Source organism: Epinephelus moara, chromosome 24 (assembly GCF_006386435.1).
Source record: "Epinephelus moara isolate mb chromosome 24, YSFRI_EMoa_1.0, whole genome shotgun sequence".
Classification (NCBI taxonomy): Eukaryota; Metazoa; Chordata; class Actinopteri; order Perciformes; family Serranidae; genus Epinephelus; species Epinephelus moara.
This window is the reverse complement of record NC_065529.1, coordinates 38,665,074-38,682,429: the sequence shown is the minus strand read 5'-3', so window position 1 is coordinate 38,682,429 and position 17,356 is coordinate 38,665,074. Positions and strand designations below refer to the sequence as shown.

The window sequence follows — 17,356 nt, the reverse complement described above, 5'->3', positions numbered from 1 at the left end:
GATGATGATGTTCCCCAGTGTTCTCCAAGTGGCCGTACACATGCTGCATTTTTTGCAGTCTCAGTCCTTCTTCCGCTTTGTGCAGTTCTCGTACTCATACAACTGAAGATACATCCAGTAACTACTGTTACTGATGACAGAACATTACCTGCGGAAACACTGGGAGCTTTTTCAACTTCTGTATAACAGATTGTAATGTTGATTACAACTTCAGTGGTATCTGCTGTGTTACATTTGACACAGTTCCAAGTGTGAGGATATGAATATTATTTAGGCATGAAGGGATATTCTGTGAGCTGACAACAGATAGGATACTCTTCTCTATTAGCCATTAATCTGAAAATACAGTTTTATTTAATTATAACCAAAGCTACTCTTACGGGGCTTTACTATAAATATAAATGTGTACAGTGTCAATATAGTTAATTGGAAACTGTTCTCTTTAAATAATATTGTGAAAGACAAAGTACATTCAGAAATGGACTGATGGTTTTTGTTATCGCTCCCCAGACGCAGGGGAATTAAGAAAAAGGCTCAAGAAACGGTGAGTGAAACATTGTAAACATAGCTGTTTGTCTGTTAAAATAAACTGTTATGGTATTTGTTTATGACATTTACCTTTCTATGCCATTGGAGTGTGGGGCTTGATGATAATTATCTCTCTGCAGTAATGTTGATGGAACACGTGAGGAAAAGCCGATGGAGCCAATGGAGAAGGTCTGGGAAATTCTCCTTAGCGCGGACAAGAAAGACTACGAGCGGATCTGTGCCGAGTACGGTATCACAGACTTCCGCTACATGCTAAAGAAACTGAATGAAATGAAGAAAGAGAGAGAGGAAGAGATTGCCGAGGTATATGGCATTTTGATTATTCTTTAAATCTATCATTAACAAGTTCTACCAAACATCTACTAATGGCACTCATTGTTTTCGTAGTCTACACTCTAAAGATCAGTTCAGAGCAAAGATTTGCGATGAGACGAGTTGCAATGTGCCGTTCTGCAACGCTCTTAAACCCTGCCGGTTCACAGCAATGCAACTAGATGAGATGGTGTATCATCTCTATGCAACAACTCTGTACTTCCGTTGTGATTTCCAGATTTTCATACTGATTTTGTGGCTGAATATAATTTGTAGCTTCTTAAAATATGAATGAGGATAGTGATAGTGAGATACTGGCTACAGTTGCATTTATAGTAGTGATTAAACGGTGAAAAACAGAAACAAAACGAGCATCAGATGGACTGGATTCATAAGGAATACGCGGGGGTTGCTCGGCAGGGACAGAGCACCTGCTGCAGCAAGCGAACACGCTGTCTGTGGACATTTTGACTTGAGCAGCAGTCTTCACTACAAGCTGACTGGCGACGTGCTTTACGTTCTAGAACCAGCCGCCGGCGATTTGACCAGCTGAGTTGCAGGTGACAATCAGCCGGCTTGAGTCGAGCTCAGACCGGCCAGTTCACACTGCTGCAACTTTTCTCTGCAACGTTCTAAAATGGTTTTGTCTTGTCGCAAATCTTTGGTCTGAACTGGTCTTAAGAAATATGGGTTCCAAAATGGTTCTTCCTAAAGGGCTGAGGTTCTACCTACAGTTGGTTACTGGACCAAATTACTATACAGATTTCAGTGCCAGAACGTGAGCATAGCCTGAACTGATGCTTTTAAAGTATCAGTTCAGGCACTGTTTAGGCACCAGTACCATTTTAAAAGTGCTGTTTTAGCATCAGTATTAAAAAGAATACCCAACCCCAATTCTACCCAGAACTAGGGGTGTTGATGTATCGCGGCTTGTCCCATATGTGATGTATGGAATGAATATATATCGCGAACATCGAGTATGAATGACCTTAGCTTCTTTAAGCCAGTGCTCTTAAGGGATTCTTTGGTTCTCGAGACTAAGGGATACATTAAGAACCCATTTCATCCAAAGAACGATTTTTTGAAAGAAAGAGTTCTTTCATGACTGTTAAAAGCATGGGTGTTAAAAGATCCTCACCCTCAAATATTTAAATGTTTACCTATGCCTTAAATGGTATTTTTAGGTGTAGATGTATCTGGAATCCCCCGAATTACTTAATGCCACTTGTGTTCTGCCATAGCTGATATGTTTACCATTATTTCATGCCATACAATAGTTAATTGCGTACCTGTATTGAACATACAATATGTTTATTGGTTAATGAGAGATAGTGTCCAACTGCAGCCTGGTTTAGATCCACTGTGCCATTAAAATACTTAAGACTATGGTTTTTCCATAGACCACATCAACCACAGCCCCTTAGGAACCTCATGAAGCCAAAGGATGCTGGTCATGGTTCCCTTGGCCCCAGGCTAAACAGTTAAACTAAGTCATGATTGGTGGAATATAAAAGTTTCTCTGTAAAGCTCCCCGGGTGGGTTCTAGGTAAAATCCTTTACGGTGGATTCTAGGTTGGATCCTCTGACAGGGTTCCAGGTGGCACCTCTATAAAAGGTTATACGAGGAACCAAAAAGGGTTCTCTGGGGACAAACCTTTATTTCTTCTTTATCAGAACCTTTATTCCTAAGAGTATTTGTTTTGTGTCCATCTTACACTATGAGCACACTCATTAAATGTTTATTATAATTGTGTAGGTTTTTAAAATCTCTATCTCTACCGTAGTTTGTGACGCACATCAGTACACTGAAACATATTGAGGTCAAAGACGACGACTGTGCAACAATTGAGTTGGACATGGACCTCAAAGATCCTACCAGCAAAATTTTCCTGTACAAGGTGAGGGTCGTTAACCACCGGTACTATCTTACTGCATTTTATTATCTATGTTAAAATGGTAACATGTCCCATAAATTCTGCAGGATGGCGTCATGGTTCCATTCACGATAGAAGAAAGCGAGTCGCAGAAGCATAGTTTGAAACAAGTCGGAAAGAAATACGTGTTCACGATTAAAAATCTGGGTTCAGATGATGCCGGACTCTACTCAGTGGATGTTGAGGGCGTCAATGTATTCTCAACAGATTTCAAAGGTATGTTCTGAATCCAGTGGTTTAAATTGGATTAGATTTACGTAAATTCAGTCCAATGATTACTGTTATTTTGAATTAAAGGCATACAATGAGACAGGCCAATGTGAACCTGTGCAGAAAAAGCATTTTTGGAAATACATGGCATAGATTGATAAAATTAAGTAATCCCTCTGTTTCTCTTTTCTATTTTGTGTCTTTCTGTAACCACACAGTACCTAACGTTGACTTTGCGGTCAAAATACAAGAGGTTAAAGCAGCAGAACGAGAGGATGCCCTCTTTCAGTGTGTCCTGACTGCACCAATGAATGAGCTCTCATGGATGTTCAAAAACTCTCGGCTGCCAAATAGTGAGAAATATGAAATTACTGTATCTGAAGATAAGCTAATCCACAAGATGATTGTGCGGGACTGTATGCCTCTGGACGCCGGTATCTATGCTGCTGTAGCTGGAATCAAATCCTGCAACGCCTGGCTTATAGTTGAATGTGAGAAAATCATTCTCTTCCTACGTTTTCTCTTCATGCCTCCCCTGAATACATAGAAATACAAATATTATACAAAAATTATACAAACATTTGACATATTTTCTTTTACAGCTGACAAAGATCCTGCCAACAAGGGCAAGAAGGCAGCCCGCAAAACTACTATGGCTGGAAGCAGCAATGATGAAGAGCTGATAAGAATTGCTAAGGAACAGCAGGAAAAATATCAGAAAGAAATGCAGGAAAAACTGGAAATTGCCAAGAAAGCTCAAGCAGAGAGAGAAGCAGCAGAGGCAGCTGCCAGAGCCGAGGCTGAGGCAGCTAAAAAGGCAGCAGAAGAAGAAAAAGCTGCGGCTCAAGCTGCAGCTAGGGCTGCTGCAAAGGCTAAAAAGGAAGCAGCTGACAAGGAAGCCGCCGCAAGTAAAGCCATGAAAAAAGGAGCTGGTGCTGCGAATGGTAAAGCGGGTGCTGGTGGTGCAGGAGGTGCCGGTGGTGCAGGAGGTGCTGCTGGCGTGGGAGCTGGTGCTGGTGGTGCAGGGGGTGCCGCTGGTGTGGGAGCTGGTGCTGGTGGTGCAGGGGGTGCTGCTGGCATGGGAGCAGGTGCTGGTGGCGCAGGTGGTGGCGCAGGCATGGGAGCAGGTGCTGGTGGTGCAGGTGCTGGTGGCGCAGGTGGTGGCGCAGGCATGGGAGCAGGTGCTGGTGGTGCAGGTGGTGCTGCTGGCATGAGAGTCGGTGCTGGTGGTGGTGAAGGCACCGGAGCTGGTGCTGGTGGTGCAGGTGGTGGTGCAGGCATTGGCGCAGGTGGTGGCGCAGGCGGCGGAGCTGGTGCAGGTGGTGGAGATAGTGCCGGTGGCGCAGGTGGCGGAGATAGTGCCGGTGGTGCAGGTGGCGGAGCTGGTGCCGGTGGTGCCAGTGGTGCCGGTGGTGCAGATGGTGCCGGTGGTGTAGGTGGAGGAGGAGGTGGAGCTGGAGGAGGAGCTGGGGGTGGAGCTGGAGGTGGTGAAGGTGGAGAAGGAGGAGAGGGAGATGGAGAAGGCGGAGAGGGTGGAGAAGGCGGGAAACGCAAGAAGCGTGCAAGGGATGGTCCACTTGTTCCAGATACAGTGACAGGTAAGAAATTAATTTATTCTGAAATCTGTGTTGAGAGATGTGACAAATATTGCCCCCACAGTGTGTCCCTGATTCTTCTAATGGTCACCAGGATGTGATACAAACATCTTCTTTAATTTCAGAAACATGATTTTATATTTTATTAACAGAAGTATTTGTATTTTGTTGTTGACATTTTTTGTGTTTTGACATTAGTCTCCTCTTTATTTCTTTTGTCTACATTCTACAAATGTCTTGATGTTTATTATGTTACTGTTGTTTGTCTTTTTCATTAACTTTTAGATTCTTAACAAAAGTTTAATTTTCTTTTATATCTTAAAAACATTTATCTTTAATCAGCAATACCTTTATAAAGCTCTTTGAAACAAATTATTTTTAAAAAAAGAAACTAATGATTTTGCTCAGAATGAATTCCAGCATCAAATCTATGTTAGTCAGACTCAAGTCATCATTAGGTCAACGATGATAATATGCATTCTTTATGAAGCTGATACTTATTATCACTAATAGGAGATAATATTGATGAGGAAACCGCAAATCAACAAGGCGAAAAGTCTCGCAAAAGAGGAAAACATCTCATAAAGAAAGATGTGGAGGGTGAAGAAGCTGTTGGTGGTAAGAGATGTCAAAGCCTGCATGCTGTAGACATTTTATTGACTATTAAAGTCATTTGGGAATGAAAATAAGTTTGACATCACGACTGTAGAAAGTCCTTAACACCTCCTAACATCAATGCAGCTGCATTAACAATCAATGTACAGCCCTGATTTAATACATTTGGGACACTGTGTAGAACGTTGTTAAAAAAAGAATGCAATGATTTACATTTTGGACCTATATTCAATTGAATAAAGTACAAAGACAAAGTACTAAATGTTCAAACTGATTAACTTTCTTTTTTTTTCTAAATATATTCTTGTTCTGAATTCGATGTCTGCAACATGTTTATAAAAGTTGGGAGAGGATTATATTTATCACTGTGTTACATCACTTTCTTTTGTCCACACTCAGTAACCACACTCAGTAACCATGTGGGAACTGAGGACACAAATTCTTTAAGTTTTGAAAGTGAAATTCTTCCCCGTTCTTAATTCAGTTGCTCAACAGTCTGGTGTCTCTGTGATCTTATTTTGTGCTCAATAATGCACATCACATGTTCAATAGGAGACAGGTCGAGAGTGAAGGCAGGTCAGTTTAGTACAGTGATTCCCAACTGGTGAGTCATGGTCCAAAAGTGGGTGGCAGGTCCATTCTGAATAGACCGAAAGTGACACCCGAACGTGTCAAGTTTGTAAAAAACACACTTTATTTGAAGTACAGAGAATTTCTGAAACACAGAGCTTTTATTTTGAAGTGCTGTTTTCTTCTGTCAAGTGAGTGACTAACAGACAGCTACTTGACAAACACAAGAATGACACTGAATATGTTAAACTGGAGAAATCTGGACCCTGTGGCTGGACTAGTTAGATACCACTGGTCTAGTGCCCACACTTTTTTACTACAAATTCATGCTGTTGTACAACATGCAAAACGGCTTGGCATTGTCTTGCTGGAGAAAACAGGGACGTCCCTGAAAAAGACGTCATCTGGATGACAGTATTTGTTGCTCCAAATCCTCAATGTACCTTTCACCATTAATGGTGCCTTCACAGATGTGCAAGTTACCCATGATGCCATTGGCACTAACACACCACCATCATCACAGATGCTGGCTTTAAAACTTTAAAGTGGTAACAATCTGAATGGTCCTTTTCCTCTTTAGCCTGGAGGACACGTGATGATTTCCAAAAACAACCATATCAGACCACAGCTCACTTTCAGCCCAGAGAAGTCAGCAGCATTTCTGGATGTTGTTGATATACGGCTTTCACTTTTCATGGTAGAGTCTTAACTTGCATTTGTAGATGCAGCGATGAAATGTCTTTACCGACAATGACTTTTCAAAGTGTTCCTGAGCCCACGTAGTAACATCCTTTATACAATCATGTCGATTTTCAGTGCAGTGCTGCCTGAGAGATACAAGGTCACAGGCATTCGATACTGGTTTTCAGCTCAGATTTCTCTACGTTCACTGAATCTTTTGATGATAATTTGGATTATAGATGGAAGAATCTCTAAATTGCTTGCAGTTGGGCGTTAAGAGACGTTCTTAAACTGTTTGACCATTTGCACTCACAGTTTTTCACAAAGTGGTGGACGTCGCGCCATCCTTGGTTGTAAACAACTGAGCCCTTCATGCCCAATCATGATCCTATCACCTGCTAGTAATTACCTGTTTATCCGTGGAATATTTCAAACCGGTGTTTTTTAAGCATTCCAGTCTTTTGCCGCCCCTGCCCCAAAATTTTTGGAGCATGTTGCAGGCCTCAAATTCAGAATGAGTGCATATTTACAAAAACAATAAAGTTTATCAGTCTGAAAGTTAAATATCTTGTCTTTGTACTGTATTCAGTTGAATGTAGGTCCATAAGGATTTCCAATCATTGCATCGTCCCAACATATCGGGCTTGTATATAACATTGAACAAATTCAACAGCTGACACTGACAATTTGCAAAGCTCTACGCTGCTCTGCTTTGCCAGATCATGCAATTAGCTAAAAGCTTCAGGTGGCCCGGGTGAGTTTTAAGACCTATTTCAGAAAGGTTTTATCAAGCCTCAGTGACTGAATCTACTTCATCTCAGGATGTTTAAGATGGCAACATGGGTTAGGATTTATGTTAAATGTAATTCTTGAGAACTCTTGTAGTTTTAGAGCCTACATCAAAAAATACAGTGCAGTGTAATATTTATGTGTGCTGGGAAATTTAATGCCTCACACGGTTTTCAGTCCAAAGAACTGAAAACCATGGGCTTTAAGTATTCATTATTACCTATCTGTTGAATGTATCAATAATTTATTAATCAATTATTTACCCTACATTGATTAATAAATCATTTTACATGTCTATGTCTTTGTTTGTTTGTGTCGCTGCCAAGAAGCAAAGCAGTATAGCTTGTATGCTATGCTAAAATCTGCTTCATCCTCTTTTTTTTTTTTTTTTTTTTTACTTGAAATAAATATAGATATGTTCTATATTTGTGTTTTGTGTGTTTTATGTGTGCTTTGCCTTCATGTTCATCGAGATGTTTGTCTCTTTGTTGTTATAAAAACCTTGTTTTATTTATGTGCAAGTGTGTTATGTCAGAGGGTTCAAAATGGAAAAGGTGACTTAACTACAGATGTATTCAAATTGGAAACACAAAAGGTGCCTGTTCATACGAGACTTTGAGGATTGGTATTTTTAAGTAACAGAAATAATGTTTGATAATCAATTATATCATAAACTACTGCACTTGTATTTAAAACTATTAAAGGAAATGGCCACTTTAGAATGAAAATACAGACAGTACTTCCTGACCCTCATGCCGACAAGAAGTCCAGTGTAGTTTTTTAATCCATAAAACTTGTTCGGGGTATCAGCTACACTTGAAGTGCATGGAACCCACATTTTGAAAACGTAATAAAACTCAGCTAATGCATTTCAAAAAAGTCAGAACGGCCCGTCCAGTCGTAATCCAAGTGCCCTGAAGCTGAGGCATGCAAAATTGACTTGAAAAGACATAATTTACTTCACTTTTATAGCATCATTTCTCACAGTGGTCAGTTAGCCTGCCCTGCAGGCGTGCTGTGTTTACATGGCAACTCGCGCGAGACTCAAGAACTAGCACCACCACTAGCCATCAGCTAGTGTTCAGGGCACTTGGATTATGATGGACGAGCCGTTCTGACGTTTTTGAAATGCATTAGCGGAGTTTTATTACATTTTTCAAAATGTGGGTTCCATGCACTTCAAGTGTAGCTGTTATTCCGGCTAGCTGTTATCCTCCGATACCCCGAACGAGTTTTGTGGATTAAAAAACTACACTGGACTTCTTGTCGGCATGAGGGTCACTAAGTACTGTCTGTATTTTCATTCTAAAGTGGCCATTTCCTTTAAAGTATCAGCACTTTTGTCGTTGGTATTATTTCTTGTGGTAAACTATTTTATAGAGTATTTATGACATCATGTACCCATGTAACAAGTGATTCTTAACAGCAAAACAGTCGTAATTATAAAAACAATCCACAAGGCCTTTAAGGTTAATTAAGTCACTTGACAATGACACCATTATGGACTCCATCTTGTATACCACCTTTTCCATGACCCTCTTCTTCTGTATTGAAGTTAATGTTTGTTATTGGTGTTGTTGCTGCCGATCTTGTTTTTCTGCTCCATGTTGACATTTTAACTGTTATTGTTACTGTTTTCATTAATGTTATTTGTAAGGCATATCAACCAACAAATGAGAAATATTGGATTGATGGTAATTACGATGATATCCCCTAAAACTGAAAAAAAGCAAAACACACAGAAGCGAGAGGCACCAGTGGTGATAATGGCATGGGGCCAGTGGCAGGCTGTGATGAATCTGCTGAAAATGGTGAGGGTGCAGACGGCGGCGAGCCTGCAGCAGCTGGCAAGCGTTCAGGCCGTGTACGGCAAGGCCCATTGATCGTGGAGGCAGTTAGTGGTAAGATTACTGGCGCTGCATTAATTGCTGCATGGGAAGCACTGTCACTGAACAAAGTCATTTGATGAGCGGATGACTTTTCCAGTGGTTTGAGAGTTAACACAGAAAGTGTGTGGCCACTGAACAGAATGCTACATAACAGCAAAATGAATCACATTATGTTGTACTTTAGTCTTACTGTATGTTTTGTAGAAAAAAGAACATATTGATCTTTTAATCTCATCTCTATGACCTACAGGTATCAGCAGGCAGTAATGATGTGTCCACCTTCGTCTCTTATGTACTGTGTTTGCAAACTCTGTGTGTGAGTGTGTGTGTTCAGTAGTGTTTACATGCATCTGTGCTCTGTGTTAACAATCTTGCTTGCCTTTCTAAACATTAATTCAGGATGAATAGGTGCATTGAGGTTAATTACTTCACTGCGCAACCGCAGAACTGATCTTAATGCAACACTTGTGCGTAGACACACTCTTACATAATTTGAAGATGGAAGTCAACCTGGACTGACTTTGGAGGAAGAACATGCTCCAAGACTGATTTTTGCACATTGAAGATTGACTCCTGATGTTCTGATCAACCACACAAAATGCTTACTCTTCCACTGACCAAGGAAATGTCACGCATCTGTGATTTTTTACATTTTAAGAGTGATTATTTCTTTCAAGAATAACTGAACAGAGGCAAATGAAAGCCTTGACAATGATACTCTTACAAACTTCAACTCTGCAAGCTGTCAAGCTGAAGAACACCACTCCCAAACAAGACAATCAAGCTCCGTCTTAACCAAGCAGACATGTTCATCAAGTGTTAAATAACTTCAAAATGCTCTCTTTTCACATCCCTTACGAACTTGGATTGGTATGGTCTCTTTAAGTTTGATATTTCATGACATCACGTCTGCATTTTAGCATGTATTTTATAATCAAATATTGGTATAAAATACATGATAGCAACAACAATGCAGAAAGAAAATGTGTGATGTTTGACTGTGAGGTAAGTGTGTACACATCCATACATGGATGCAATACAAAAACTTGAAACAACTAAACCATAAATTGTGAACAGGTGACAGCTGTTGGCCGTTGCATTCACTAACTTACTGGTTGATGAATCCTCAGAACCTGGAGTTCACTTTCAAGCTGGGCTTTCTGACTGCAAAGCCATTATTGGAGAGGCAGCAGAGCTGGAGTGTAAAGTGAACAGTGAAGACTGTAAGGGAATCTGGTACAAGGATGGAGAGGAGGTAGGCCCAGGGTCTTAATGTGGTCATTATGTAGCGAATAGGTGCTGATATCGTTTCATTAATATAACTCACTAGGCACTGGTGATTATCGTGTACTCATGTAGAGCTGCAGATGAGACTTGGTTCCTATTTGTTGTGCTACAGTAAAATGTTTGTTTTTTGCAGATTAAATCCTCCGATACTATAACCATCTCAAAAGATGGAACTTTCCACAGGCTGAAAATTCAAAAAGTCACAGAGGAACATGCTGGAAAATACAAATTTGAAGCAGATGGACGGAAGACAGAGTCTGTAATTGCTGTTGAAGGTAAAAACACTTTAGAAATTAGCCAGAGTGCCCACAGGTCGTGGTCATGATTAGTAGAAGGATTTACTGCATATCATTCTAATGTTTATCTAAAGTACATAAATAGCATGAAGCAGCTTAAAATATCTGTATTGTTTCACCCATCATTGTAGATCCACCCAGATTTTCTGATGTGGAATTGGAAGCATTTAAAACTCCTGTAACCGTGAAAAAAGGACACAAAGCTACCTTCAAAATCCCTTTCATTGGACGGGAACCTATAAAAATCCAGTGGTACCGTGAGAGTGAGGAGCTTTCGGAAGACTCAAATGTCAAGTTAGAGTACTCGGAGGGTTACAGCCGTCTGCTTCTAAACAAGCTGCAGCGCAAGGACAGTGGTGAAATCAAGATAAAACTCAAAAATGAGTTCGGTACTACTGAGGCCTTCAGCCAGCTTGTTGTACTTGGTATGTATACAAACATTATTTTACGGTACTTTGCATATATGTATACAGTAACTGTCCAGCTCAACTATTTTGTTACACCTAAGGTAACATGTTCAGTATAGAAAAATAATTCTTACTATGCTGCTTTGTTTTCTGACAGATAAACCCACTCCTCCAATGGGACCTCTGGAGATTGTTGAAGCTGGCTCCACTGCAATTGAATTTAAGTGGAGGCCCCCAAAAGATGCTGGTGGCTGCCAGATCGGCAACTACATCCTTGAACGACAACAAATTGGCCGCAACACCTGGAAGAAGGTGGGGCCAATTGGTGCGGAGGCTAAATACAGGGACACTGACGTAAACCATGGCAAGAGGTACTGTTATCGCATCAGAGTGGAGACTGAAATGGGCACCAGTGAGCTGATGGAGACAGAGGACATTCAAGCTGGAACAAAAGGTAAAGTCAAACCCATGTTATGAAAACCCTGTAATATTAGAAATACCATTTTTTTTAAAAAGGCCACACCAGCATTTAAAATTTCTCAGCAAAATAAATTTCAGTGGAATAGCAGTGACAGATTCATTTAAGGGAGCAAAGAAAATACCACAAATCTCTTGCATTGACTTCAACTCTGATGAACCCACAAATGTGCACCACTGACTAACGTCTTGAAACTGTTGACCTTTGAGTGGAACAGAGAGCTGGAGATCCCAAAATCAAGGAGGCCATTGTTACTTTTCAGTAGTGTTGCGTCATCCAGTTTTATTGGTATATATTGCTCCACAAAAGAGCGTTGGTCGAAGAAGTATTTGGATCTTACTTAAGTACTTACTTTTACTTAAGTAAAAGTAGCAATACATCAGTATAGAAATAATGTCCGGCTGGAAAAGTCTGGCATTCAAAATCTTACTTAAGTAAAAGCACAAAAGCAAAAGCACTAGTTAGGCAGAATGGCCCTAGAATATCATAAAGGCTATGAAATTACAATTATTGATAACTTAATGTGGACATCACTCTAATTTTGCTGCTATACATACCACTGGGTAGCTTGTCAATGTCACCAAATGATCATTCATTCATTCATTTTCCGTAACGGCTTATCCTGTTGGGGTCACGGGGGGGCTGGAGCCTATCCCAGCTGACATTGGGCGAGAAGCGGGGTACATCTTGGACAGGTCACCAGACTATCACAGGGCTGACGCATCGAGACAGACAGCCATTCACACTCACATTCACACCTATGGTCAATTCAAATTAACCTAGCCTGCATGTCTTTGGACTGTGGGAGGAAAGCGGAGTACCTGGAGAAAACCCACACTGACATGGGGAGAACATGCAAACTCTGCACAGAAGGGCTCCCCCACCCTGGGTTCAAATCAGGTACCCTATTCCTGTGAGGCGACCATGCTAACCACTGTGCCAACATGTAAAATAAATGTAGTGGAGTAAAAAGTACAATTGTAGCTTCCAAAATGTAGTGGAGTAGATGTACAAAGAAGCAAAAATTGAAATACTCAAGTAAATTCCAAGTACCTCAAAACTGCAATTAAGTACAGTACTTGAGTAAATGTAATGTACTTATTAACATTCCTCCACTCCAAAAGAGGCTTGATTTTCAGACAGTTGTAAGATGGTAGTTGATGCTACAAATACATCTCATGAATAAACTATGTCTATCTATTGTCGTGTTAGCAACTCTTCAATAACTGTTTATTAAATAAAATGATATATAATCCTAAGAAATGAGATTCCAGGGGGAATGCAAACACCATTAAATAGTAAATAGAAGCTTGAGAGCTATTGTGATTCCATAGCACTAACATGTTCCCATCTTGCAAGCATTGTAGCCATTGGCTCACCAGCTAAAGTAGCTCATCAGCTAGCTCTGTGAGTAGTCCCTACATCACCGAGGACAAAACAAGCCTTTGTAATTCCAACATCACAATGAATTTATTCCGCACTATGCAAGCAATTCTGCATTTTTGACTATGAAATCATTCACAGACCCCAATCTTTTGTGTGCACAGCATACCCTGGACCTCCATCAGCACCAAAGGTTCTAAGTGCCTCCAAGAAATGCATCAAGCTCACTTGGACTCCTCCAGCCGACACCGGAGGAACCAATATTCTGGGATACAACCTTGAGAAACGCAAAAAGGGCAGCAACCTGTGGGGCCAAGTCAACCCACAAGATGAGATGATCAGAGGTTACTCTATTATTCATATCTTATTTCTGTTTGATCGTCTTATTGCAGCCTGTTACAACACAAAGTAAAGATCTAATGATTCCTATACTGCATATTTTTCCTACAAAGGTAAGGAATTTGGAGTTAAAGATTTAATCGAGGGCATGGAGTACGAATTCCGTGTGGCAGCAATCAACAACTCTGGAGTGGGTGAACACAGCACACCATCTGAGTTTGTGTTTGCCAGAGATCCTAAAAGTAGGTGGACATTTAGAACTGTTATCACAGTCAGTATTTCATCAACACCTCATACAGCCTGCAAACTGCAGCACTGAATGTGAATCATGTGTTACAGAGCCTCCTGGTAAAGTCATAGACTTTAAAGCGACAGACTCCACCTACACAACCCTGTCCCTTTCTTGGACCAAACCCAAGGATGTTGAGGGGGTTGAGGATGAAGCTAAAGGATACTTTGTGGAGATCAGGCCTGCAGAAAGCACAATATGGGAACGCTGCAATGCAAACATGATAACCATGAATACCTATACAGTGAAAGGCTTGAAGTCAATGGCCATGTACTGGGTGAGAGTCATTGCTACTAATGATGGAGGACACGGACTACCACAGGAGCTGCCCAATTACATCCTCGCTATGCCCCCACCTGGTAAGAAAATCAAGTCAAAGTTACTGATGTCAAACTGTTATATTACATATTGTGATTACAGGGACTCAACAGTAAAAATAATTAAAAGCAGGGCTGGGCAGTATGGAGAAAATAAAGTATTGCTTGCTTTGGTCCGTATCAGGGACTAATTTTATGACGTAGTGAAGTTGCATAATTGCCGAGAGTTGGTTCGTGTTCTTGTGGCAGCATTTACAAACGGACCAGATAAAATGCCTTGCACAAGACCTTGGCTCCAACTAGAAAACAATGTTTTGATGCATTGGATGTGCTGAATGTGCATATTAAGGCAGTACAGGAGGAGGCGCACATTAATAATCCTCCAGGACTGTAACATGCTCATGTTTAACCCAAACAATGTGTCATGTGACTGCAGTTGGTTCGGATAGAGGTCAGAACACATTCTCACCACAAACAAACACACTAGAGTTTGTTGCTCAGTTGCTCTGGTGTCACCAGTGCAATGGCTGTGTTCACACCTGCCCAAACGAGCCGGAACTTCGGGGGCAAACTGACTTGAGTTTGACCGAACCGAACCAAACAGAGCAGGTATGAAAGCACCCTCGGTAAAGGCAAATAATGGAACAGCTAGAACAGTCTGGTAAGGTCAAAAAATGACATCACTTTACTGAAATGCAGAAAGAAAACACTTAAAAAATTACGATATCCAAAATTGAATATGATATCAAGTCTCATATGATTATACCGATATAATATTAATATATTTCACAGCCCTATTCAACAGTTAAAGACCTTGTATAATCACCGAGTTTAAAATGTTTAAACTGATCTAGATCAATTATGCAGATGTGGGGAGGGGAAAGAACAGCAAGGCTTCATTTAGTTAACCTAAAGAGATTAATAGCTACTCCAAAAATCACTCTACTGTAAGAGTTACCTTGATCAGGATAATTGCAGCCTTGTATTGAACAATCACGATAACTGCAATGATGAAACTGGTTCCTCAGCAATTGTTAACGCAAACATTTCTGACAAATAATGACCAGCTTTCATCCTACTTTTCACCCAGTGCGACCAAGATTCACGGATGCCAAAATAAAGAGTTTCATGGTGGTGCAAGCAGGAAATTCTGCACGATTCAACATTAACTTTGAGGTAATTTAAGAAGTAATGAAGATGACTTATCTCCATGACAAGACACAGTGATCTCATGTCATCTTCTGACAACTCTGACAAAATTGTACTGTGTTTTTCATAGGCCTCCCCTTGGCCTGAGGTCACCTGGCTGAAAGATGGAGTGCCAGTGCCTAAAAAGGTGACCATCAGCAACGCAGAGGGAACATCCCAGCTTCTGATTGCTTCCTCTGAGCGCTCAGATACTGGAATCTATACCATCACTGTCAAGAACATTGTCGGCCAAGACTCATTCAGCGTTGAAATTAGAGTCACAGGTGAGCTTGGTGTAATACTGTACCTTTTTACAGTCCAAATAATTCCTTCTATTTCCATACGCTGTAAACAGACAGAAAACTTTTGTATCTTAACTCCAGATGAGCCGAAGCCGCCAGGTCCTGTGGAAACTGACGAAAACGTGCCTGGCACAGTGACCATTTCATGGACCCCATCTCCAGATGAGAAACGTGACGACAGGCTGCATTACATGGTAATGAAGCGTGATTCAAGTAAAAGAACATGGAACACCGTTGGAGATCACATCTTCAACAATAGATTCACAGTCTGCAACATAATGCCAGGCCGGGAATACCAATTCAGAGTCTTCGCGAAGAATGATATGGGCTTCTCCAAACCCTCTGAATCACCAAAGTGGCTGATATCCCAAAAGAAAGGTATGTGAATACTGGACAAATTTGGAGAAACACTGCATTTTCTAACAAGACATAGACTTACAGGAATACTCCCCCCCCCCCCCCCCCCCAAATGATAATTTATTTATAAATTACTCACCCTGTGTTATGGTGAATTTGTTTTTCCAAAATGCCTTCAGTGAACAAAGAATTCTTGATGAATTGAAGTGAAAGGGGTCCACATTTAACAACAGCAAAACTATATCAAAACATCCATTTACAAACTCTCACACAGCTCACTCAGCATAATCCAAACCTTGTTTATGCAGTCGAATGCTTACAACTTCTCAAACACATGCATTTTTGCTAAAACCTTAGTATTTACTACCAAAGTTGAGACTTATCTATGCTATCTTCAAAGCCAGATTCCGTTAACAAAAACAGTAATTTTACCTGGCTGAACCCGGGTGCTGCCTTGATCAGTTAGTTTGTTTCTGGTATTGTGGGACTTTGTTAAATCTGAACTAACCCTTCAAAACACCAAAGTCACACAATAACACAAACTAAATAATCAAGGCAGTGGTAGACCAGCAACTCCCATGACCACCAAGGTAAAATTATAGTATTATATATTATATATTATATATTATATATATTACAATGGAGTCTGGCATTGAGGATAGCATAGATAAGTTTCACTTTGAGTTCAGTTCCACATATAAAAGGGCTGCCTGTCTAAATTGTACTGAGTATACGCCTGGATAAATGAGACTTGGACTGCATGAGTTGCGTGAGAGTTTGTAAACAGATGTTTTGATGTAGTTTTGCAGTCCTTTGCGATTCAATTTTTTCTGTTTTTGGATTCTTTGCTCACCGGAGGCATGAGAGAAAAACATTTTCCTAACAAATTGATATACAAATGAATATTTTGGGGAGGTAAAACATTACTTTAAGCAAATGCAGTTCCTCTTTCCTCTACCTCTTGAGTTGCCTCTGCAAAGCACTAACGCTACGAGCAGTTGAACTGTCTGCGTACTCTCTATCCTCGTGCATCTTTCATAACAATGTTTAAAGGTTACACAATTCTATTTACTATATTCATTCATTTGAAAAAACGGCTGCCATTGGGCCACACATGTACTTTGCAGGTTCACATTTTCAGACAAATACAACAATCATTTCAGCCAGGGATGTCGAACTCATTTTAGTTCATGGGCCACATACAGTCCGATTTGATCGAAGGTGGGCCGGATAGTAAAACCCTTGCATAATATCCTTTAAATAACAAATGCCTCCAAATGTATTTCCTTTATTTTAGTTTAATGAAGTACATTTTAAAAATGCTCATAAGTTTACAAAAGAGATGACAAACAGCCTGTGATGTCACTGTCATTACATGTGCATTTTTCTATACATTCCCACTCCTGTGTAGTAATCCTAACATCACCACACCAAACTGAAGTTGAAGCTATTACAGAAGCAGGTTAAGTCCTTCCCCTGCCTTACAGACCATTTGCAAATCAAAAGTGTCTTCGCAATAGGGTTCCACCAGTACTGTTTTAAGATAGAAATCTGATACTGATTCTTCTG

General features: G+C 40.5%; 1 protein-coding gene and 1 long non-coding RNA gene across 2 annotated transcripts in view; one reads left to right on the top strand and one right to left on the bottom strand.

The window, feature by feature from the left end:
* The window catches only part of LOC126386204 (immunoglobulin-like and fibronectin type III domain-containing protein 1), a 36,296-nt gene that overhangs the window by 16,811 nt on the left and 2,129 nt on the right, over window positions 1-17,356 (top strand). Inside the window, exons 7-23 of the mRNA XM_050038397.1 lie at window positions 511-544; window positions 669-826; window positions 2,647-2,759; window positions 2,843-3,011; window positions 3,224-3,496; window positions 3,608-3,765; window positions 4,564-4,603; window positions 9,253-9,277; window positions 10,273-10,399; window positions 10,565-10,706; window positions 10,859-11,152; window positions 13,160-13,339; window positions 13,448-13,576; window positions 13,674-13,982; window positions 15,031-15,116; window positions 15,220-15,412; window positions 15,512-15,808. Of these exons, the coding sequence (XP_049894354.1) occupies window positions 511-544; window positions 669-826; window positions 2,647-2,759; window positions 2,843-3,011; window positions 3,224-3,496; window positions 3,608-3,765; window positions 4,564-4,603; window positions 9,253-9,277; window positions 10,273-10,399; window positions 10,565-10,706; window positions 10,859-11,152; window positions 13,160-13,339; window positions 13,448-13,576; window positions 13,674-13,982; window positions 15,031-15,116; window positions 15,220-15,412; window positions 15,512-15,808 (2,727 nt within the window). The remainder of the gene's footprint in view (window positions 1-510; window positions 545-668; window positions 827-2,646; window positions 2,760-2,842; window positions 3,012-3,223; window positions 3,497-3,607; window positions 3,766-4,563; window positions 4,604-9,252; window positions 9,278-10,272; window positions 10,400-10,564; window positions 10,707-10,858; window positions 11,153-13,159; window positions 13,340-13,447; window positions 13,577-13,673; window positions 13,983-15,030; window positions 15,117-15,219; window positions 15,413-15,511; window positions 15,809-17,356) is intronic.
* Window positions 1-17,356, bottom strand: part of LOC126386215 (uncharacterized) — a 34,839-nt gene that overhangs the window by 16,699 nt on the left and 784 nt on the right. The window lies entirely within an intron of this gene.